The sequence below is a fragment of the Molothrus aeneus genome, chromosome 1 (genome assembly GCF_037042795.1).
Source record: "Molothrus aeneus isolate 106 chromosome 1, BPBGC_Maene_1.0, whole genome shotgun sequence".
Taxonomy (NCBI): Eukaryota; Metazoa; Chordata; class Aves; order Passeriformes; family Icteridae; genus Molothrus; species Molothrus aeneus.
In genome coordinates this window covers 2895099-2918845 of record NC_089646.1, presented here as the reverse complement: position 1 = coordinate 2918845, position 23747 = coordinate 2895099, and the positions used below count along the sequence as shown (strand labels likewise).

The 23747-nt window shown below is 40.0% G+C and overlaps 1 protein-coding gene across 2 annotated transcripts in view; it reads left to right on the top strand.

The window, feature by feature from the left end:
* Window positions 1-23747, top strand: part of NKTR (natural killer cell triggering receptor) — a 39691-nt gene that overhangs the window by 11133 nt on the left and 4811 nt on the right. For both annotated transcript variants that reach the window (XM_066550503.1, XM_066550495.1), the window contains exons 4-15: window positions 1673-1780; window positions 2405-2449; window positions 4134-4221; window positions 12057-12086; window positions 12900-13045; window positions 14756-14978; window positions 15525-15674; window positions 16704-16791; window positions 18159-18304; window positions 19236-22172; window positions 22765-22860; window positions 22989-23048. In XM_066550503.1, coding sequence (XP_066406600.1) covers window positions 1673-1780; window positions 2405-2449; window positions 4134-4221; window positions 12057-12086; window positions 12900-13045; window positions 14756-14978; window positions 15525-15674; window positions 16704-16791; window positions 18159-18304; window positions 19236-22172; window positions 22765-22860; window positions 22989-23048 — 4117 coding nt within the window. The remainder of the gene's footprint in view (window positions 1-1672; window positions 1781-2404; window positions 2450-4133; window positions 4222-12056; window positions 12087-12899; window positions 13046-14755; window positions 14979-15524; window positions 15675-16703; window positions 16792-18158; window positions 18305-19235; window positions 22173-22764; window positions 22861-22988; window positions 23049-23747) is intronic.

Genomic DNA, 23747 nt, shown 5'->3' with positions numbered 1-23747 from the left:
GTATAGCATAGATCACCCATTTCATTGTTAATTTTTGAAGGTCTCAAATGTTTCAACTGATGTAACATTTGTTTGGAAAAGTGTGTAAAAACTCCTCACTGGAGGGTTTTATGGTATTCCATCTTATTAAAACAATTCAAATGCAAACTCTAGTCTGAACTGGGTCTGCAGCAGAGGCAGCCCTGGTGATGTTCTGTTGGCACAGGACTGTAACTGCTCCAGCTCGAGTGCCATGCAGGATCCCATCTCTGAGGGGATTTTCCATAGCCCTGAGGGACCCCCTGAGACATGGCCAAACATGCAGGCAGATATTCCATGGTGGTGTTGGATGAAGGTTTTCAGTGCTGTACAAAGAGGGGAGGAGTGTGTCCATCCCTGTCATAAACAGCTCGGCTTGCATAACTCATGTGGAAATCAAAAACGGGGTAGGAGGAGGTGTGGATTGGGATTATGGGTGTGGAGAGGCAGGTAAATAACTAATAAATATGTATTCCATGAGTGAGGGATGATAAACAGCAGTGCCCTTTGCCCTGGCAGTGATGGGCTTGGAATGGCAAATTTGGGATGATTGGGGTGGCAGAGTAATAGATTGCAGCAGGGGAGTGTTGGCTCTGGGTAATGAGTGTATCTGCATTTCTAGAGTGCAGAATATTTGGTGAAATGTCCTCTTACCTATGTGTGTCAAATACCTATTCCATAACCAGTGATGAAAATCAACATTGGCTTATTTGACCTGTTATTTATTCTGTTAATTCATGTTTCAGTACACTGCATCTCCTGTACATGTGGATAATGTGGGGCTTGAACTGTTGCACAGTATATATTATTATTATTATTATTATTATTATTATTATTATTATTATTATTATTATTATTATTATTATTATTATTATTATTATTATTATTATTATTATTATTACAACTTTTAACTGTTAATTGGCACATTCTGCCAGCTTCCCCCTCTGGGAAGCTCCAGTCAGTGTCTCTTGCCCAGCATAAATCCCTCATGGATCTACTGCCTTGAATGTCAGCCCTGCCAGTCATTGTCACTCATCCACGAGCCCAGGGCAGCTTCTCTTCTGAATTTTGGAAGAAGTGCAAATGAAACTCGAGGTTGTGTGGTGATTTTTCACTAACTGAAAAATCACCAGCCCACCTGATCTGCAGCTGCTGTAAAGGGGTGTCCAGACACTGTGCAAGGATTGGGGAAGGTGTGGAAGCTTGCAGTAGCTCAATCCCACTTTTCCAAGTGTGGATCACATTGAAGCTGAGTTGAAACCTGTTTTCCTGGCTTTTCTTCTGGGAATCATCTGGCACATCCAGATGTGTGAGTGGTTTGAAAAGGATACTGTGACCTGCACAGGGGTGTAGCTGTACCCACAGAAAATAGCTAACCCACCATTATCCTGAACTCTTGGTTTTTTTATAAATTACCCTGAGTAGATTTACACACTTCTGCTTGAGGGGGAAAGGGAAAATTTTTAAAGAAACAACTTAATTTTAACCTCAGAGTTCCCTTGTAAAAATCCCCCTTCTGGATGGTGAAAAGGCATCAGGTAGGACTGTGTTATCTTTTAGTTATGGCTGCCATATCCCTTAGAACCAGGGAGGGAAACCCTTGGAATTGGTTCAGTGACAATCTGTAGATTGGTTTTGTTTCCCCTTCTTGCAGGTGAAAAAGGAATTGGCAAAACAACTGGGAAGAAGCTGTGCTACAAAGGCACCACATTCCATCGTGTGGTTAAAAACTTCATGATTCAGGGGGGGGACTTCAGTGAAGGTAAAATGGGCTTTTAAAACTGCCAAATTTGAAATGGAACAGAAATGTTAGCATTTATGTGTTCATAACTTTAGAAAATACCATGAAAGTATTAGAGTGCCATAAAAATACTTCATTTGTGTAAGGTAGAGCATAGATCATCACCCATTTTATTGTTAATTTTTGAAGGTCTCAAATGTTTCAACTGATGTAATATTTGTTTAGAGAAGTGTGTTAAAAACTCCTCACTGGAGGGTTTTATGATATTCTATCTTATTAAAACAATTCAAATGCAAACTCTAGTCTGAACTGCTTTGCACTTCTGGGTCTGCAGTAGAGGCAGCCCTGGTGATGTTCTGTTGGTACAGGAATGTAACTGATTGAATAAGTTTAAAATTGATAATAAAGCATTGAATGAGCTAGAAACATCTCCAGAAGGAGTTTTCCTGGATTGTTTGTTCCTTTCCTGAAATACCTGTCCCTACCAAAATGTCTGTTTTCACTGTGTCCTGTCCTAAAGAGCCTGAGGAGGGAATCTCCTATTTTGAGAGTCAAGTGCTGGTGGAATGTTATGCACAACTTTTGTATAAGTGAAACAAAAGGTTTTCAACAAAAGATTTTAATTGCTGCTTTTTAAATCTGTAGGTAATGGAAAAGGAGGTGAATCTATTTATGGTGGCTATTTCAAAGGTAAGAGCAAATATGTCTTTGCAGATTCTCTGTTCAGTCCTGAGATAAACAAGTCTTGATTCCCAAACTACTTAATGAAAACAGGTTCACTCATAGATCACCTTTTTGCATGAAACTAATGTTGCATGAGAATTCCTTTTATATGCATGACTTTCAGATAATTTTTTGTTAATATTTAACTTAAAATGACAATTAATTAAGGCTAACATAATTGGTTAAACATGACTTTCAGCATGGAGGCTAGGCAACTTTATTCATGAATAAACTCCTATCTTCCTGCCTAAAACTGTCAACATATTCTTTTGTTTATAGAGAATGTGGTCTTTTGCAAAATGAAAAGGTAAGAGACAAAAGCTCAGTAACACAAATTCAAACTCTGTTCCCTTGTCCCCTCCCTAGTAAATATATAGACAACTGCTAAGTCCCTTTGTAGATGGATATCTGTGTTGCTTGGAGAAATAAAGAGTTCTGTGTCTAACCTTTCTGAGGGTTAATGACTTAATTCTGAGAGAAAATCCACATAATTCCAGCTCTGAACAGTGATTTCTTCTTTTGTTAATGTCCCTTTTCCTCCCCTTCCCTACTCAAGGTTTGTATGCTTAGGGTTCATTTCTGCCTTTATTTATATGCTACACAAGTCATTTTCCTTGCAAAGAATTGATAAATCAATGTACAATTACCTCTTGTAAAAATCTGTTGGAAGGAAAATGGTGAGTTTTTAAATTATTTGTTTAAAGACATACAATTATTTCTATAAAAAACCAGGTGGTTGCTGTGATATTCAAGTGTTAAGACAGTGAATATACTTATTTACAGCCTCTGTGGTGTAAATAAGTTCTGTTTACAGGTTCTGTGTGTGGTTAGATGCATGAAACTAAGTTTCTCTTAAAAAACAGACAGAGTTTGATATGGGACCATTGAAGTTTGTAGTCAAGGAAAGGCTTGAACAGATCCATTTACTAAGAAGTTACTCAGGGTTTGTTTCTCATGGCGAGTGCTAAATATGCAGGATTGTGTTTTGACATGTGATCTAACAATTAATAGTTTTGTACATTCAAATTGGTATTTTTTATCTTTGGAAATGACCTGGAGAAGATCTGGTTTTGTATTCTGCTGTACAACCAGAACTCCTCTTTAATTCACTGCACTATAAAATGCATGTTCAGTTTATTTTTAGTAGCTTTTATACTTAGATTCAGATATAGAGAGCTTTTTCCCTTCTCTGCTTTGAGACTTCCAATTTTGAGTGTAGAGGTGGCATTTTTAGTGTGCCATACCAGGCAAATAATCAGCTTTTTCTCCTGACCTTTCCACCTGGAGTGTCAATAACAGCATCATGTATGTTAATTCCTGGTTTAGAATGTCAATAATTGTGCCAACCTTGTTCTTACCCAAATAACTCAGGATATAAATCCATGATCTAATGTTTCTTGAAGACACTCATTATGAATTCTTTTAAATGAGAAATGTTTGCACTATATCTGCACCATTTTAAGAAAGAAACTTTTGTCTCAACTGTAATTTGAAGAGACTTGTTTAAACCTGATTGTTGTTTTTCCTCCAACCTGTTCCCGTTTCTCCAGCAGCAGCAGAATTTCTCCTTAGAGCATCCATAAGTTACTAAGAAAACAACCTGTCTCCCTTGCCAGGGAAAATCTGACAAACATATTTTTTCTTCAAACAGATGAAAACTTTATTCTCAAACATGACAGAGCGTTCCTTTTGTCAATGGCAAACCGAGGGAAACATACCAATGGTTCCCAATTTTTCATGTGAGTAGAAGTGATCCCACACTGGAGCTTTTCTTACACAGAGAAGCGCTGTTCATGAGAAAGATGGTATTGCTAAATTATCCATATCCATGTTCTCCATTCCTGATCCTGGCTAGGAAGGAGTGGCACCTGCTCCAGGAATTGGTAGAGATCAAGATTTCCTTGTGGCATTCGTTTAGATTAAAGCTGGTGCTCCATGGATGTTTGTCCTTTGTGGCTTTTTTCCCTAAAAATATGATTTCTGTTCAGTTCTTAGCAGCCAGGAATAGATTCTTTGCTTTGTGGGTGCACAAATCTCATCAGATTATCTGCAAATGACAGTGGTGAGCATTGTATGTGAGGGGGAGTGAGGTCTACAGGTGGTTTGTATGGTTTTGCTCTTGAAAAAATGATGATTTCTGATTTGCTTTTGGGGAGCTGTTTTGTTTGTTGGTTTTTTCCAGGAGGAGGATGAGTGGGGATTTTGATTTGGTAATTGTGATTACTATTATTATTTTTTTTGAGTATTTGTTCCTGACATAATTTTTAAATACATCATAACTCTGTTAACTTGTGCATATACCAACACTATGTGGAATTATGTTCTGATAACCAGATTTTTCCTTCATTACCTTTAAAAAATGCCATTCTAGTAGCCACATTCTGTTAAATCCTAGAAACTACAGAAAACACTTTTAGCTTTACTCATAAGTAAAACACTTAGGTCTGATAATTGAGGGTTTCCAGGTCAAAGCAAGTGTATTTTAGGTTCAGTGTCAGGTTTTTTAAGCTTGCACACTTTGATGTGATTATTCCTTTTGTTAACTCCCTTTTCAAAATTGCCTCCTGTTAATGTTTACCAGTTTGAATTTGGAAAGAGCAGGTTGATAACTTTAGTCTGGACATACTTTGGGAAACAACACTGGGGTTTGGAAAGTAAATTTTAGCATAGTTACTTAACTAGAAAAAGTCTTTTTTTCTTTGCCATCTTTCTTGGGGGATAAGAATGAATGGCGCTTCCCTGGCTTCAGTAAAGGAGTAAATTGTCCTCAAAAATCTTGGGTTTTTTTTCTTTGCCTGAAAAAGATCTTCAGTATGATATGATGTAGTTCAGATAAGAAACATTTTTAGGTCTTTTCCTAAAAAATGTCCTGAAAATGGAAGATGCATAGGAACCTAAAAGAAAGTCTCACACTTAGCACTGTTTAGACATTTCATAGAGATAAAATTGTTTCAAAAGCTTGTTTTCTGTTCCCTTCAAAGGAAATTTTACATGTTGTGCTTCATTACAATAAATCTGAAAGGATATGTGTGCACATTAATATTGAAAACAGTTGATATAAATAAAACTCCATGCCTTAATAAGCTCTCTGAAGGCATTGCTTCATTATTTTTCACTTGATGACTTGCCTTTGGGTTCTCTTGCCTTCATTTTCCATTTTTAAGCTTATCTGAACATTGAACATGAAAACCTAATGATGTCACATCAGTCAAGCAGCTGTCATTTGAGGGCTCTAAAGTTTCTTTTCTCTCCTGCATTTGATTCCAAAGTCATCTTCTTTCCCTGATGCTTGGTAGGCTCAGCTTGTTCAATCAGATTTTAACACCTTGTCTCTCCCCACACACCAAAACAACCCAAGGTTGTGTTGGATACTAAATTATAACTAATACAGGCCAATAAATGAAGATTATTTAAAAAGCACTTTGATCAAATATAGGAGTATTCTGAAAGATGCAGATTCCTTGAAAAATTCTGGATTTTTTCATAGAATCACTTGAAAAAGTGTGAGTGTGAATTGAGGCAGAGTAAGAGACTTAAAAACTTCCATGAGAGCTGGATTCACCTGAGCTGCCTGCAGGAATCCAGAGCTGGATTTAGCTCTGCTTAGGCTTAGCTTTAGGCTCCTGGGGTGTCCTCTGTGGCCTTCAGGATGAGGATGCTCTGGAGCTTTTGCCTTCCCATGCAGATTTCTGGGTCTCTGATGTCTGAAAAGGCACCAGCCTGTCCTGGAGCCAGGAAAGAGAATCAGGATTCCAAGTGGGAAGCAGCTCCTACAGGTTGTATCCAGGCAGTTTGTGCAAAATGCAGTTTATTAAAGCTGTTAGTCTTGCTGGGTGGCATTTGTCTGATTACTTTAGGGAATGTGTAGTGCATCTATAGAGCTTTTCTTTAATAAAATATTTTCTTCTTGACACTTTAAGCTGAAATTAAAATGTGTTTTTTATACTCCCAGTAATGCTCAGTTTCTCTGTAGTTTATCATTAGGTAAAGTATTCTTCAAATGTTTAACCTGAAAAGTGTGTGAAAGGCAATATTCAGTGGTAGCCTTCAGATTTTTTTTCTTTTAATATTTGTATCTATTTCATTTCATTGGTTAAATTTATAGAAAGGGAGATAGTTCATCTGAGCTTCTTTAGAGCTCTGCATTTGTTTTCAGGGTGAGAACTCTGTATCTTATACACATCTAATGTGGCAGATGAGGAGTGCAAAAAAGTGATTTTCTTTTCTATAACAGTTTGTTCAAGTAGGGCTAAAATAATAACAAGGATCCTGACTATAAGAGTTCTGTTAATTCATCAGAATTCTCTGCTCTCCAGAGAAAAGTTGTATTTGGAGTAATGAATCTTCAAGGAAGTAATCAGGCAGCAAATGTCTCTTTGGCATATTGCACCAGCAAACCAGGCACAAGACTGCAATGCCTAAAAGTTGATTTAAAGTGGACAGTTTTACTTGAAACAGAATCTCCAGACTCATTTTACTGTAAACAGGCATCTGAGCCATCCTAAAAAATCATCAGCTTTCTTGGAGGAGTCAGGAATTTCTCTGGCATGAAAGAGCTTGGAGGATTTATGGGCAACAGTGAGAGCTGGGCATGGAAAAGGCAGTGGAAGTGATGTTGGGAGGCTTCAGGGAAAAGCATGGACTGAAATCCAGTTGTGCTGGAGAGTGGCACAGTGCAGAGATGCAAGGAGTCAGAAATGTCTGTGCAGTATCAGAAGTGCTGGGTTTAGTGCTTGTAGACTATTTTCCTCCCTTTTTTTTGTTTTTTTTTTTTTACCCCTTAATTGACTAGAAGCAACAGTTGGGTGGGAAGGAGAAAGTGTAGCTGAGGGAGGATTGTGAGTTCCATGCACATGTTCTGTGAATAGGCCAAGTCTGTTCTCATGTGCCTGAGAAACATTTCCTGCTCTGGAGGAACACAGCATTTTGCAGTTCAGCAGAAAGGATCCAGAGAGAATCCCTCTAGATTTGTAAAACACTGCAATTTCAGTTTCTTTACCCAGAGGTTTGTAGGAGTTCATTGCAGGCTTGTGTTGGAGAGAGTTGTAAAGGCACCAGGTCAGAAATTGACTCTGTGTGTGTTCAGGGAGCCCCACTCTGATTTATTTTTTATGAATAACTTCCTGTAGAACCCTCAGTGATTTTACAAGCGTTCTAAACCTACGTGGGGATGTCAGTCTGGAACTGTCCTGTTTCCATCCCAAGCTAGGAATCCCTAGGATGTGGCAGAGATTGGCAGGAACCACTCCAGCACCATCTTTTCTTTTTCTGTATCTGCAGTAGCTGCTTTGAATTGCTGCTGCCAGCATCAGCAGCAGTCCCTGGGTGAGCACAGACAGAGCAGATCCCAGAGCTGTTCTGCATTTCCAGCTCAGTGCCTGCATTCATTCCTGTGGGTGATGTTCTGGAGCCATGTGCTCCCTTCTCTTTTTTCCTGGAAATATCTTGTCTCTTCAGAGCCATTCCATCATTCCTGTGGCCCACCTGCCAGGGAGGAATTCCCAGTACAGAATTGTGCAGTTCTGGTGAAAATGAGGAAATAAAGGAGCGTTAATGACTCCTGATCCTCCCACTGCTCAGCTCTGTTTCCCCTCGCACCGAATCTGCCAAGCTACATTTGGAACAAACCACAAGTGCCCCTGCTGAAGGAAGAGTAAAGCAACAATAGGAAGCAAAACAAAGTAACCTCTTTGTGAAAAGAGGGAAGTTTCTGTCATAATTATTTCATTATAGTTCAGCTGTGCAGTGTGGTGAGGAATAAGCCCTTAGTGCAACCTAAAGAGGAGTCCTGGATTCTGTTCCTTATCAGTTCAAATGCTTGGAGTTCTTGCCTCTCTGTTCCACAGCTATTTAAAACTTGAGTCTGATTTCCTATTACTGACAGATTTTTTTTTCCTTATTGAGGGTGTTTTTGGTTTAATGTGTCTCTCAAGCTCTGCTTTTTTTGCTCAGAACTAAAGAGGATTTTATGGTTTAAAAACGTTTTCATGTCTGGTGCCATGCCCAGTTCATAAACTGAAACAAAGGAACCACTTTGATCTGCTAAATGAAGGATAAAATAATTTGGGAAGACTCTTGTTTTGATTTTTACAAATTATTTCTGAATGTTACCAGCTCATTAAAAGTAGTTCATATCGTTTTGGTGTCCCAAAGTAGGTATTTTTCTAATCAACAGTTAATAATTTCCTTTTTTGTTGTTGTTGTTGTGAATGAAATACCTTTTGAGCTAATTATTGACTAATACAAAAATGAAAAAATGTCAGCTGGAAGGGGCTGATGTTGCATTATCTTTGAGCATTATTGGCACACATGCACTTCTCACACAAGCAGGTCCCATTGGCTTGATCAAAAGTTTATGGAAAAACGAAAACATTCCCAGGATACTTGAATGTGTCATCAATAACAAAGAGATAATGAATCACTGATAGTTTGTTGGGGGTGGTGGGAGGGCTGGGGATGAGCTCAGCTGATAATTCAGTTTTCAAACATTGCTGCTGCTCAGAATTACACCAGGGTAAAATCCACTATCAGCTGCTGCACCTCTTTGGGCTTTTTTGCACCTGCAATGTGGTTTTTGTTCTAAAATTCTGAGCAGAAGCAATCGATGCAGATATTTTAGAGAAAACACTGATTTTTCTTACTTGTAGAGAAGTTTCATAGTAGGAGGAGGATGTTAGCTAACTGTGAACTGGCTGAAGTTGGGAACTCCTGGCTGTACACGTTTCCTCTGTGAGTCCAAACATTTGTGTGCCAGCCTGGGGAGTTCCTGCTTGGCAATGGATTCAGCAGAACCTCTGAAGCCCTGTGCAGCTGCAAGCATGTGAATAAACCCACAGAAGTTGCTTATTCATCTGCTTCAAGTTGAGCATTTTTTGCTGGATTGAGACTCAGAGGGGAGTGGGGGCATTCTCTTTCTAACTGTTTGTTTTTGCAGTAGTTTTGCAAGCAGGTTTTGTCTCCAGTTTTCTTTTTGTTTTTAAGGAGAACTTTAGTTCTCAAAGTGTATTCTAAAGAAAATTTAGAGCCCTCTTTTAGGCATCCTTTTTCTGCATACAACTTGATTAATAATAATTTTAAACTTGTATTTAATAAAACATAGACTCAGTTTTGTCTGAAAATGTATTACAATTTATTTCTGCCATTTTTGTGTAAAATTTACAGAAACAGTGTTACATCGTGCGCTCCAAAGGTAATGTCTCATTCCTCTAAGGCTGTGTCCTTTCCTTTTCTTTCTGTTTTTCTCTTTCTTGTTTTTCTGATCATATTGTTATGTGCATTGAACCCTTTCTTAGGCCTGAGGTTCTTTGGGGGGGTGGGTAAGAACGTGCTTTTATCAAAAAGATGATTTTCTCTTCAGCAGTATCCTAAACCAATTTAAACCTGAGTGAAGAAAGGTATTTGTCCTTCTGTAAATAACCTGCATAACAGTGTCTATTAAAAGGCAGATTTTGAATGGTTTAAATAGTGAGAGCTCTATATAGAAATGTTCTAATAAAGTATTATTTTGGGGGGATGAACTCATCATGGCTTTAGGTTTCTATAGTGCCAAGACAGGAGGTAGGTTTGCTCCTGGTTAAGTTCTGAAGCCAAAGCAAATATTCAAGGATTGATGCAGAAAACCTTGGAATGCTTTTTTAAAGTGCACCTTTGCAGAATAAATGTCAGATTACAGCCCTGACACTGAGGTGAGAAAACTTTCAAAGGCACCACAAGGATTTGGGGCTCTCTTTTCCATGGGAAGTTACTCAGTCACCCAAGTCCTTGTGGTGCATCTGAAAGGTTTCCCCGTGGGACAAAGCTTCTCCTGGAGTTCTCTCTTGGTGAACAAGGACAAAACCCTGTTTATTTTACCTCTGACTGCCAGGGGAGTGGGGCAGCCTCTGCATGGGTTTAATGCACCAAGCACCCCTTCCTCTGCTCAGTAAGCACCAGTCCAAAGGCAGCTCCTGCTTAGGTAATTTGCTTAATTAGTCTCCAATGCTGCTGCAGCATGGCAGGAGCACCTGCAGCCTCCCCAGCCCTGGTTTTGAGCTTCTTGCTGTTTCCAGCTAATTCTAAACCCTCAGTCTTCACTACTATTTGGTTTCATTGAAGTAACCCACTTCTGGTTTTTTCACCCCTTTAAATCAGCTTCATAATTAAAGCCACTTCAACTGTTTACTTAGCAGCAGGTTGTTAATGCAGTTAACTCTTGCTTTAAGAGCTTCAAAAGCCATAAGGATTTTTCTTTTTGTAGCAATATGCTGTGTTAGCAAGGAAAAATCAAAGAACACCTACTGCTATTGAGAAATTTAATGTTGTGTTAATAGCATTTCTTCCCCTGTGTTAACCCAAAGAAGCTTTCTGTATTATTCAGTATTAAGGAAGTGGGTGGGCTGGTTGACATTTGGAGCTTAAAAAAAAAAAAAAATCAAGAGTGTAAACACTCCTGATTCACAGTTCCACCTTTTGGGATGTGTTCAGCACTGCAGGGTTTTGTGACCTAGTAGTTCAAAACTCAAGGGAAGAGAAGTGTTTAAGAAGTAATATTTTATTCTAGCAGTGAAAAACTTCATACCAAATCTGTGTTATTGTAAATCTAGAAAAATCACCTGGGATTGATTATTTATTTTGAGAGCAGGGAATTCATTGGAAGAAAGCTTTAAAAGCACGATAGTGCTTGGGAGGAGAGAGAGAATGTTTTGGGAAGTGATTTCTATTTTATTTCTCCCCCAATATTTGAGCAGGCTCTGATGTTCTTTACTCAATATCCCTGCAAAGCAGGATCCCCTGTGCAGCAGGAATTCAGGCTCACTTGGAGAAGTAACTTTAGTTTGCTTTTAGAAAAGGATTCACAGCATTAGAATCCAAAAGATTTGTAGAAAAAGCAGTTGCATTTTCCATTCAGGCTCAATGTGAGAAGCTGAAAAATAGAGAGGAAATCTGCATTTATCAGTGAAGTGTAGGTGGCACAGAATGTCTGCTGTTGATTTTGGGAAGCCTGTGAGGTTTTGAGCTGAAGTGTTTGATGATTTAAGACACAAACATTGCCTTGTATTCTGAGTCAGGAGGCCAAGCAGGTAAATGGGGAGTGAGAAAGAAGTGGTGGGAGGTGAGGGAAAGCAGAGAATCTCTCACATATCATAACTCTTCTTTTTTAAAATAAACTCTCTTTAAAGTGACCTTGCAATCTAAGAAGCTAACAAGCTCAGAAACATTTAAATCCCACTGGTCACCTAATATTTATCACCAAATTGTATCTTCTCTCTAAAAATCATAAAGTTACATTAAATGTGTATTTAAAGACACTTGGAAATCGTTTACTGCATGCATGAAATGATACTTGGTACAGCTTTCAGTATGCACACTTAGCTAAACTTCAGACAAACACCATGTAAAAGTTTAAGAAAGCCTGTGTGTATAATCTGTAATTTTAATTTGTTAATTCCATATATTTAACTGTGGTTTTTCACTATTTTTGTCTTACCTTCACCTCTTTTTTTTTTTTTTCTGTGTCATTCTCCTCTTTTACTTCATCTGAATCCCTGATTTTATTTTATTTTACCATCTTCCCATCTTGCTGTTTGTCCAACAGAACAACAAAACCTGCTCCTCATCTCGATGGGTAAGAATCCTTTCTTATTTTTCAAATGATTGCTGAAGTTTGAGGGTTATATTGAAAGTAGACAACAATGGGGAAACAAATCCTTAACTCTGTGGAAATTATACAATGGGATGAGATAGAAAACAAAAGTTTCAGTTCTATAAAAATTTCAAGTTGCAACTTATTTCCTAAATCTGGACAAAAACTTGAATTGTCTTAAATCCTAGGATTATTTCTTTAAAACTGCTTGCTGCCCTCAGGCCATAAATTTGGGACTTGAATTGCCAAACTTAATATATTTGAGCAGTCATCTCTTTTGGGGCTTGTTTTTATCCCTAAAATTTATGGGGCAAATGGAAGACAGGAAGAGAAATGTGGTACCACAGAACAAAACCAAGGATTCCTTTATTTTAACTGTCCCTGCAATGCCAGAGGGGAATTGTATCCTGGGTTTGTAGAGATCTCTAAATTCTGCTTCTCTGGGAAGGAGTTCTGTCATGTTTATAGATGGGCTCTTGATCTCTATTGCACAAACTGCAAAAATAGAAGGGTGGGTTAGGAATTTTAATCTGTTTACCCTGCTCTTGTTGAGGAGATGAGACTGCTTCAGTTTGAGGCAAGTACTTGATGTCAGACTGGATCTTTGTTTCACATTGCATAAAAATCTTAGCATTGTTGTCAATGTTCAACTTAAAATCATTAAAAAATCTTACTTAATGCATTAAGAGCTCAATGTTTCTATCTCAGACTGACTTTTGAAATGTGGAATTAATTGGAAAATCACCACAATGATTCATAGACGTTTTGCACTTTGTAACTACTTCCTTTCTGCAGTGTGCACGTTGTCTTTGGGCTGGTTATTTCTGGCTTTGAAGTCATAGAACAGATAGAAAATCTCAAAACCGACACGGCCAGCAGGCCCTACGCAGACGTGCGAGTCATCGACTGCGGGGTGCTGCTCGCCAGCTCAGCCAAGGAGGGTGAGTTCCCAGGATTTCACTCAACATTCCCAAAATTCATCGTGTTCATGTGTGGGAAATGGATTTGTAGGGAATTCTCCAAGCCTGACAGAAGGCTCACACTGTGTGTGCATCTGTGTGTAAACTTTGAGATGAGAAATGCTGACTTAGAAATGCCATGGAATAGGACAGACATTGCTGAGGGAGAAATGGAGCCAGAAACGAGCTTCAAAGGGTGGCCTTGGAAATAGGACTGGGTACTTTGGGGAAATAGAACAGGAAAGATGCATTGGAGTGACACCCACGAGGGGTAATTTTAGGTGATTGGCTTTAAGGCATTTTCAGCATGGTGTGGCTAAACCTGGTAGACCAAGAAACACTTATCATGTATTATAATTAAATAATAGTTAGCTTCTAATTATAATAACATAAATTAAAACATCTGTATTGTCTCACCCTTCACATGAGAATGAAAATGGAATAAAAGTTTTTAAAGCACCTCTCAGTTGCCCCAGCTCCGGGTCAGAAAAGAGTTTAATCCAGGAGCTGTTCCTGATCTCTCTTCTTGCTGTGCTGCAGAATCCGCTGAGTGACAGAGTTCCTTTTGTTCTTCATGGGTCTCAGGGTGCCTTGTCCCCTCTTGAAGCAAATAGGGAAGAACCCAAGGTCTGCTGGAGTTGAATCAATAGAATTGTACCAGTGTGACCCTGGGAGCTCAGGGATTTCCCCCAGAACAGGAGGGACTGTAATCACTGAGAATTGAAAAATAAGATAGGTGATGATGTATCAGAAGTTCAAACAGAAATGAGTGGGTCAGCAAAGGGCCTAATCCAACACTCATGTCCTCAGAGAGTACAACAATTCCACCAACAGCTAAAAATCATTGTGGTAGACGTGTGGAATCTTAATTAATTCTTGCAAGCCTGTAAAATGTAAATCTTGGTGTAGGAGAGGAAAGCACAGCAAAAAAAAAATAATTTCTGCCCTCAACGTTTGTCCCCTGTTCATGTTAGAGGTTGACATGACAAACTCAAAAAGGAATCAAAAATTACTTTTCTGGGTTTTTTTGAAAGAGGGAGATACAAATGCACTTTTCTTAAAGTTGGATTTTGTGCACTCTCAGAGGTTTAAAGATTCTGTAAAGTCAGTATATGCAATATATGTGGTCAAGCTTATTTTCCTTTTCATGAAGATTCATAGAGAATAAATGATCTTAAATATATGTTTGGACAGTCTCTGTGAATTAGTGGAGTGTTATAAATTTGCATTTTCTACCTAATTTCTGATTTTCCTTAGGATAAGGTGGTAATGTATCTCCTTTAGAGAAAGTCAAGAGGAGCTCTAGTGTAAAAGTGTGAGGATGCAGAAAAGAGGAAATAACAAAGTTTTAAAAATAAAAAATACACAACTGGGCCAGCAACTAATTTATTCTTAATCTTTGACTTGCAACCTGTGTATTGTTTCTAAAAGTACCTAATATTTTTACTATAAGTGGTCTTTGCTTATCTGTGTATTTTGTCTTTGCTGGAAAATATTTGTATAATACCAACATGGATTTAGACTGGGAACAGTCAGATGAATTTTTATTTTGATTCTTTGATATTGTGAAAAAGTTCACAGAGCTTTTCTAAAATGGCCCATTTGTATATTTCTGCATCTATAAAATGATGTGCTTTGTGCTTTTACGTGCACACACATGTGCACAGTGTCAATTGAAAATATCTCTTCAAGCTTTGGAGAAGAAGAAGAAAGTTTGCTCTGACTCAGAAGCCTCAGAGTCCTCTTCCAGTGCATCCAGCTCTTCAGAATCCTCCTCTGAGAGTGAGGCTGAGAATGAAAGGAACAGGAGGAAAAAGAGGAAAAGAAGAGCTAAAACCAAACAGTCCAGGAAACGAAGGAAGGAGGAGAGGAAGAAGGAGGATTCAAGGTGCAAGCGAACCTCAAGCCAAAGACGGTGACTGGTCTCTAAAATCTAATAATTGCAGTAAAATCTGGGAATTCTGCTTTGTTTTCATGAGGTGCTCAAGCAGTAAATATGAAAATGCTTTTAAGTTTTGCTGCATGATTTTATTAACAAACAAAAAACCCTAAAGTTGAGCCTGTTGAGTTTTCCATTAAATGGAAGATCTTTGTAGAAAAAGCAAGAGTGATGTTGAAATTACTAAATTCCAGCATGTAAAATTATTCAAGGCTCAGCACACCTGTGTAAAAGTGAGAGTTCAGGCTTATTGCAGAACTTGGTACATATATTTGATTATCTTTTAAAAATATTTCTCAACAAGTTGTAAATGAAAAGCAGAATTATTTGCTGTAAAGCAAGAACTGAACTTTCTCTCCAGTAATAATGGCCCATCCTCCCTTTAGTCTAAAATGGGTTGTGGACACATCTTGCTTGTTAAGCCAGCTCTAAGTTTGATGCATCTTCTCTTGGAACCCAGTTGGCCAAGGGATTGATTTCCCAGCTAACTGTGATTTCTCCCCCTGCTCTTTGCCTTGGCAGCCTTTCTGACAAGAGCGATGTCGCAGACAAAGTCGACCTTAGCACCAAGCGGGACAAGCCCGTGGTACGTCCTGAGGAAATCCCCCCAGTGCCTGAAAATAGATTTTTGCTCAGAAGAGATGTGCCTGTTGTCAATGTAGAGCCTGAACCGTAAGGAACTCTGAGCTTTTTATTCTGACTTGCTGAAATTTGTGCATGAAATATTCCTGTTAACATTCTCTTCCTGGTGCTGCTGACCGCAGTGTCAGAATTGCTGCATGTGGTCATTTCATTGTCCTTTTTACAGTTTCTTTTCCTTGTGACCTGTGCCAAGGGTTTTCAGTGAGATCTTCAGATGATTTCATTGATCTTTAAGGGTGTTAAACTCAATTAAAAACTATTAATGAATAATTTCAGAAGTAATCATGCAATGCAAACCACAGGAAATACTTGATTGCAAGGGGAACTTGGGATTGGGAGAGGTGATTTTTCATCTTTCTTAGACTGATGAAGAAACTTTGGTTCAGAATCAATCTGGAATTTCATGACTTTAGCAATGTTTAAGAATAAGAGAAAAAGCTCTTCTTTTGCTACTAAGGAAGTCAGAAGTTCACGAGATGCTTTCAATGTGTTTTTGTACCTCCACTGTCAAATTTCATTGCTTTTGTAGTTGAGCTAGTCCATTACAGTGGCTTAGCTCTAAAATCAATGTTGGGTTTGTTTGGTGTTGGGTTTTTATATTCCCTTAATGGTACAGTTTCCTGTAACCCTTTTCTTGGAACATCACTCACATTCCCAAAGATTTACTCACTACTCTGGGGGATATTACATGGGCTGAAAGAAGCAAAGCTTTAAAACCTGTCAACTATCCTGAACTGAGATCCTGAAACTCTTCTGCCCGTGTTATGCTCAGGATTTGTGCCCCAAACAAAAGTTAACCTCTTGTGACGGTGTTTTGCAAGTTTATTGTTAGCATTAATTTTTGTGTCAAGAGATCAGGCTGCACATTTGGTTGGAAACAAATACATGTTGATTTGCCTTTTGTTGCAGAACTCTCTCGCTTTGTTTCTTCAAAAAAAAACCACAGAATTCTGTCTGAAAATGAATAAGATGATGAATATTTCTCATTTTTAACTTAAACTAATTGTAAGTTAATTGTGTTTCTTGCTGTGTAACTTCATACTTTATTAATTTATGTAGGAAGCTTCTTGATGCTGCACCAGTTCTGACTGACCAGAAACCATCAGTCTCTAAATCTGGACGAAAAATTAAAGGAAGAGGCACAATAGTATGTGACAATTTTATTTATTTCTTTATTTCCTCTCACTCAGAGTAACATCCCTGACTTTGAGCTTTGAATTTCCCTGGAGGGCTTTGTATGATACTTTATTTACATGTTGTAGGATCCAGTTTAGAAAGCATTGAAATCCTGTCAGGTAGTTGATTTTATAACACTTCTTTTCCATCCTTCCTGTGACTTCTTTTAACTTACAAATTGTTTGGAGAAAAAAAATGCCTAAATGGAATGTTTGGGAATACTTAGGTAAATAAAGACTTGGGGAAAAATAACTTAAAGTGGAGTGTAATTGGCTTCTGCCAGATATTGGGGTTTTTGTCTTTTTTTTCATCATTTTGGCACCCTCTCAGCAAAATTAAGAATGCAAAAGATGTCATTTAGGGCTGGCAGTTGGAGAAACACATTTTTCTTCTATCTCTTATAGTCTTTATTAGCACAGCTTCTGTCCAGGTGTGATGTCTTTCAAAATAATTGTTTGTAGGTTCCACGAGAGTCCAGAGTATAAAATGTGAGAATTAGGGAGGTCCATGACACCCTGCAGTCTTTTAGGCTATTCTTCTATAAAAGCTGGTTTTCAAGTAGTCATTGCTTCAGCTGAAACAATAGTGAAGCTCAGGTTATCTTGATTTTGGTTTTTTAGATAAGAAGGATGTTTTAAAGCCGCCTGCAATTACCTGGATAAATAAATGCATGCATCTTTGTGACTTTATTCTGGGGGACAATGCTTTTTTTCCCCCATTTTATTGCTTTTATAAGTGGCTCAAAATAATTGAGTCAAATCCAGATGTGCTTTTATTGAGTGAAGGAGGATCTGATTTCCTCACAGAATTTACCTAAGTGTGTATCCCACTGGGTAATGGAAAATAATGAGTTAGCAGTAGCAGAGTTCTTCTTTCTCTGCTGCACAAGTAGCTCTTGTTGCCTACTTAAATCCTCTGCCTAAGCGTAATTTTTTTAACGTGAAGCTTCATTGCTCTTTTTTGTGAAAGAGTTTTGAGGGGTTTTTTGTGATTTTTTTTTTTGTGTTCAGTTTCTTATTTTTTTAATTGCTTTAAAGTGACTTAATCTGGATTCCCATTTCTGAAGAGCAGTAACTTTTGCAATGGGGTTTGTCTTTGCTCCTACAAACCATGAAGAGTTTGAAGTGAAACATCTGTGCTTCAAAAACGAGGGTGGTTATCTGCAGTAATTGTGTTATTCCAAAAGGGAATCCGTGGCCTCCTCCTTGATTCTTCCTTTCACATTTCCAAAAGCTGGCCGAGCTGCTGGCCTCTCTCAGGCCCAAAAGTCTATATATAAAGTATAAAAGGTGCAGCAGTTGTGTAAGAAACCCTTGCTGTGTGTGTTTGCTGTGCCAGCGCTATCACACCCCGCCGCGGTCGCGCTCCTGCTCCGAGTCGGACGATGAGGAGAGCAGCGAGACCCCTCCCCACTGGAAGGAGGAGATGCAGAGGCTGCGGACGTACCGAGCCCCCAGCGGGGAGAAGTGGAGCAAAGGAGACAAGTAAGAGCCTCACCACCACAGCTCTGAGATGTCCTGGCCTTTGGGAAGCCCTCATTGCTTGTGTAGATGTAACCACAGCAGTACCAGGAGGAGAGGAAACAGCCTCAAGTCGTGCCAGGGATAGATTAGATATTAGGAAATTTTTTTTCTTCACAGAAAAAATATGCTGCCCAGGGAAGTGTGGAGCCCACCATCCCTGGAAGTGTTCAGAGAACATGTGGATGTGGCACCTAAGGATATGGTTTAGTGCTGAACCAGGTGGTGGGACTTGGTGATCCTAAAGATCTTTTCCAACCTTAAGGATTCAGTGATTTCCTTCTCCTCAAAGTGGACTACATGGTTTCTTGGGAGTAAAACAGTCAAATCCACTAAGCCTTTATTGTTTTAGTTGTATGTTCTTTCAGCAGTTACAAACTGTGTGATGGATGGAAGTCAGCTCTCCAGAATTCCTGATGGCTTGATACTAAATATGAGCTTCTATCAAATTACAGGAGATAAATCTTAAAAGGAAAACTTAAAAATATTATATGTAACTAGTAGTGCATAATTGCAAATGTTTCAGATTATTCTTTTTTATGTACTGAGATGTTTTAAAACTTGTATTTAAATATGGTTTTAGGATCCTGTTTTGTAGAGGTCAAAGTCCTGCAGACTGAGGTAATTAAAACTTTAAATCTCTTTAGACAGGTCTTAAAAGATGCAAAACTTGCTTGTGTTGGCTGATTTATTTCTTAGGGAGAAGTAGCTCTTGATAGTGATGCAATTCTACATCTTAAAATGAGTGTAAGGAACTCAAAGCAATTCTCTGGTAATAAAATGTGTGCTAGGGTTTACATAAACTTATTTAAAATTAAGTTTAAAAATACTTAATTTATATAAAGGTTTTTAAAGCTTTTGCACTTAGCCTGGGTTTTTTTTGTTTGTTTTCCAGGTTGAGTGACCCCTGTACCAGCAGGTGGGATGAGAGAAGTGCATCCCGGAGATCCAGGTCTTGGTCCCATAACGGTTACGCTGATCTGAGCACTGTGAGATACTCCAGCCATCACAAGAAGCACAGGAAAGAGAAGAAGAAGGTGAAACATAAAAAGAAATCTAAAAAGCAGAAGCACTTCAAGAAGCACAAGCAAACGAAGAAAAAGAAAACATCAGCCTCATCAGATGTAGAATCCTCTCATTCCTTCCACAGGAGGACAAAATCATCTTGTGATCGTGAGAGGAAATCTCGTTCTTCCTCATTGTCTTCCAGGCGTTCATCCAGGAGGGACTGGTCTAAATCTGATAAGGAAGACCAGAGCTTGTCATCCTTATCAAGCAGAGGGTCTCGATCATACTACAGGTCCAGATCCAGGTCTAGATCTAAATCAAGATCATACTCCAGAAGAAGTTCTAGATCAAGATCAGCCTCCAAATCTTCGCGATCTCAAAGTAGGTCACGGTCAAGTTCTAACCCCAGGCAGCAAAAGACTGTTCCCAATTCTCCACAGAATATTTCAGCACGGTTAAATGACACTAAGCTGACCAAGACTGCTGAGCCTGTCCGAGCTGTGATCCTGCCCAGTGACAAGGTTATCGTGCCACCAGTTGTCCCAGAAAACCTCCCTGTCATACCCTTAAGTGACAGTCCCCCACCTTCAAGGTGGAAACCTGGGCAGAAACCTTGGAAGCCATCGTATGAGCGAATTCAGGAGATGAAAGCTAAAACAACCCACTTAATTCCCACCCAAACTAATTACAATTTAGTGGTGGTTAAGGAGGCCAACACTTCTTCCTCCTATCGCAAGCAGGAGAGGAGCTCCGAGAGCGATCGGAGCGGTTATTCCAAAGGCCGCAGCGACAGGAGCTCCGAGAGCTGGCCCAGGTCCAGGAGCAGGTCCTCTCGAAGCCGCTCCTACTCAAGATCTTACTCAAGGTCTAGAAGCCCATCGAGCTCCAGGACAAAATCTCCTTCCTCTGGCAGGTCACCGTCCCCCAGTAAATACCGCAGTGACAGGTTGGGGTACAGCGAGTCCACGTCCGACTATTCCCTCAGCGATGAGGACAGGCACAGGAGCAAAAGGAAATCCACATCCAGCGATCCCAAAGCCCGGGGCCTCAAACCGAGGCAGGAAACGAGCTCTGATAGCACTTTGCCTTACAAGCATCCAAAAGACTACGATGAGTCTTCCCAAGGGTTGAAGGAGAGTGACAGTTTGTCATCCTCAGACTTGTCCTCTGACAGTGAGCGCTCTGCCAAAGCCAAAGCGGTCCAAGAAAAAGAAGGCCGCTTTCCTTTAGAAGGGGATGCTGAGAAACAGGATAAAAATGGCTTAAGTTGTGAGAGAGGGGAGGAGAAAGGCAAGGGTGAGCGGGATTCTGATCACTCCAAAAAGAAAGCAGCTAAGGAGAAATGCTCGGAGCAGCCCAGAGGTGGTGCAAAAACAAAACGCAAATCCTACTCAGGTAGCAAATGGGACTCGGAGTCCAACTCTGAAAGAGGAGAGGCAAAGCATAACAGGGGGGATTCCAGACCCTCCTCTGGGAAAGAAGAAGGAGAGGCCACCTCAGGGTCTGACACAGAGCTTAGTGTTACTAAAAGGATAAAAAAACAATCCAATTCCTCAGAGGGCTTTTTGGGTTCTGACTGCACGTGGAAGACAAGCAAACAGTTGTCGTCTTCTGAGTCTGAGAGTTCTTGTTCCAGCTCAGCAGACACTCGAGGCAAGTTGAAAAAACACAAACATGGGTTGAAAAAGACTCCTAAAAAATCACATTCCAAAAAAGCAAAAGAAAAATCGAAAGGTAAAAAGGAGAAAAAACACAAAGTCCAGAAAAGAAAAGAAATGTTTCATTGGCAGCCCCCCCTTGAGTTCGGGGAAGAAGAGGATGATGAGATAAATGAAAAGCCGGTTACCAAGGATGATAAAAAAGAAAAGCAGCTTAGCAGGGACATAAAGGATAAAAAACAAGTTTATGAAAAGGATGAAATAGCCACAGATAAAATGGGAAATGGTGAAAAGTCGTGTATGAATGAAAACCTTTTAGATAAAAACACCACATGTGGGGCCTCGCCAGATCGCAGCAACCTTAATAAAGAGCCCATTGAAACAAGCACTTCAACTGGTATTTTAAACTCAGGAATAAACGTGGCTGCCTGCAAGAGTGAGATTAAACAAGCTGAAGAAAATAACCAGAATGGGCTGGAAGATGTTATTCAGACAGATGACAACATGGAGATTTGTACTCCAGATCGTAACTCGCCAGGGAAGGTGGATGTGGATGTTTTGTCTCCTGTCATTCTCACTGCTAAACCTTTAAGTGCTGGTGTAAAAAAAGAGTTACAGGTTGAGACCCCTGAGCAAGATGCCATCAAACTGGGGAACAACATAAGGGACTTTATTAATAGTAAAGAAGAAAAAGAAACAGGAAGGCAAGAAAATAACTCTACCCCTGTGTCTGGTGCTAAAGACTGTAGTGTAAAAAGTGAAATTTCTGAAAATACACCAAGCAATATGATAGACAATAAATGGAAGCCTTTGCAAGGTGTTGGTAACTTAAAACCAGCAACAATCAGTATGACCACGGAGGTTAAAAATGTAGTATCAGCACCAGAACCCAAACCAGCAGGCTTAAGAATTGAAATAAAAGCAAAAAATAAAGTAAGGCCTGGGTCTCTCTTTGATGAAGTGAGGAAAACAGCCCGGCTAAATCGTCGGCCAAGGAACCAAGAAAGTTCCAGTGAGGAGGAATCTCCGAGCAGAGACGACAACAGCCCTTCCAGGAGTCTCAGCAGGTCACGAAGTAAATCTGAGTCTAAATCCAGGCACAGAACCAGGTCCATATCCTACAGTCACTCGAGGAGTCGATCCCGAAGTTCTACATATTCATACAGGTGAGAAGCATGTGCTGCTCCCACAGCCAGCCCTGGCAAACTGAATGTTCTTATGTTTTCAAGGAATGCTTTTCAGGTTGTGTTTTTTGTGTTCTGACAGCCCTGTGTTATAAAAGAAACAGAATGGTTTGGGTGGGAAGAGACCTTAAAGACCATCCATGGGCAGGGACACCTTCCATTATCCCAGGGTGCTCCAAGTCCTGTCCAGCCTGGGTTTGGACACTTCCAGGGATCCAGGGGCAGCCACAGCTTCTCTGGGCACCCTGTGCCAGTGTGAAGTGCCCTCCTTGACCTGTCCCTCCATCCCTTGTCCCAAGTTCATCTCCAGCTCTCCTGGAGCCCCTTTAGGCCCTGGAAGGGGCTCTGAGCTCTCCCTGGAGCCTTCTCCTCTCCAGGGGAACATTCCCAGCTCTCCCAGCCTGGCTCCTGAGCCGAGGGGCTCCGGCCCTTGGATTAACTCAGGGGCCATATCACCTAGCAAGTATGGAATAAATATTTAGCTAGAAGACTAAAGTTTTGTAACTTCTTCTGGTTCCCATGTTCTGCTGCTCTTCTCCTCAGCTGTGTTCTCTCTTGATGTCCTTGGCTGTAGGTCCAGGAGTTACTCGAGGAGCCGGAGCCGGGGCTGGTACAGCCGAGATCGCTCCAGGAGCCGGAGCAGTTCCTACCACAGTTACAAGAGCCGTAGGTGAGTTCACCCAGCTGGAAACTGTGCCAAACATGTTCCCCTGCTCTTGTTCCCCCTCTCCCCCTGCCCTATTCAGCACTTTTGGTTTCTGTTGACTAAAAACCCCTCTGTGGTGTTGATTTTGTCAGTCGGAGCTACAGCAGGAGCCGATCCAGGAGCAGTTCCTATGGGCACCACAGTCGATCCAGGTATGGATTTGATGCCTTGTGAAAGCTGACCTAGAACAGAGGCTGGACAGAGCTAAAGAATAAAGCAGGGATTTATTAAAAACCCTCCATGGATGCACCTTGGGCAGCACAAGAGCCCAGCCAGGGCTGCACCCAAGATGAACCAAAATGGCCCCAAAATGCACCAGCGCTCCCGGGCTCTCTCCCTTGGATCAGTTCTGCTCCATTTGCATCTTGCAGTTCATTGTCCCATTCCAGCTTCAGCCCCTGCAGTCCCACCCTGCTTGTTTTTCTCTCTCCAGCCCACGGGGTTTGTGCTCCTGGGCTGAGATTTGGATCATTTGTCCTTGGTGCCCAGCTGGAGCAGGAATTGTTTTGTCTCCCTGCTCTGTGCACAGAGCTCAGCATGCCCTGATGTGAAGCTCAGACCCACACACTAAAGCAGCACAGAATCTGAAAAACATAAAAGCTGAAACCTGAGGTATCAGATTGTGCTTTTGTACAAATTCTGCAAGAAATGTGCTGCCCATCAAATCATCTTAGTATAAGTCTACTTTGATTTACATTTCTTTAAAATAGACTTTATCATATAATTATTGTCTATGAAACTATTATATATCATGCATACTACCTATTTTATTATACATACTGTAATACAAATGCATATCTAAATACATATTTATTTATAAAAATACTTTGTAAGATTACTTTTATCTCATA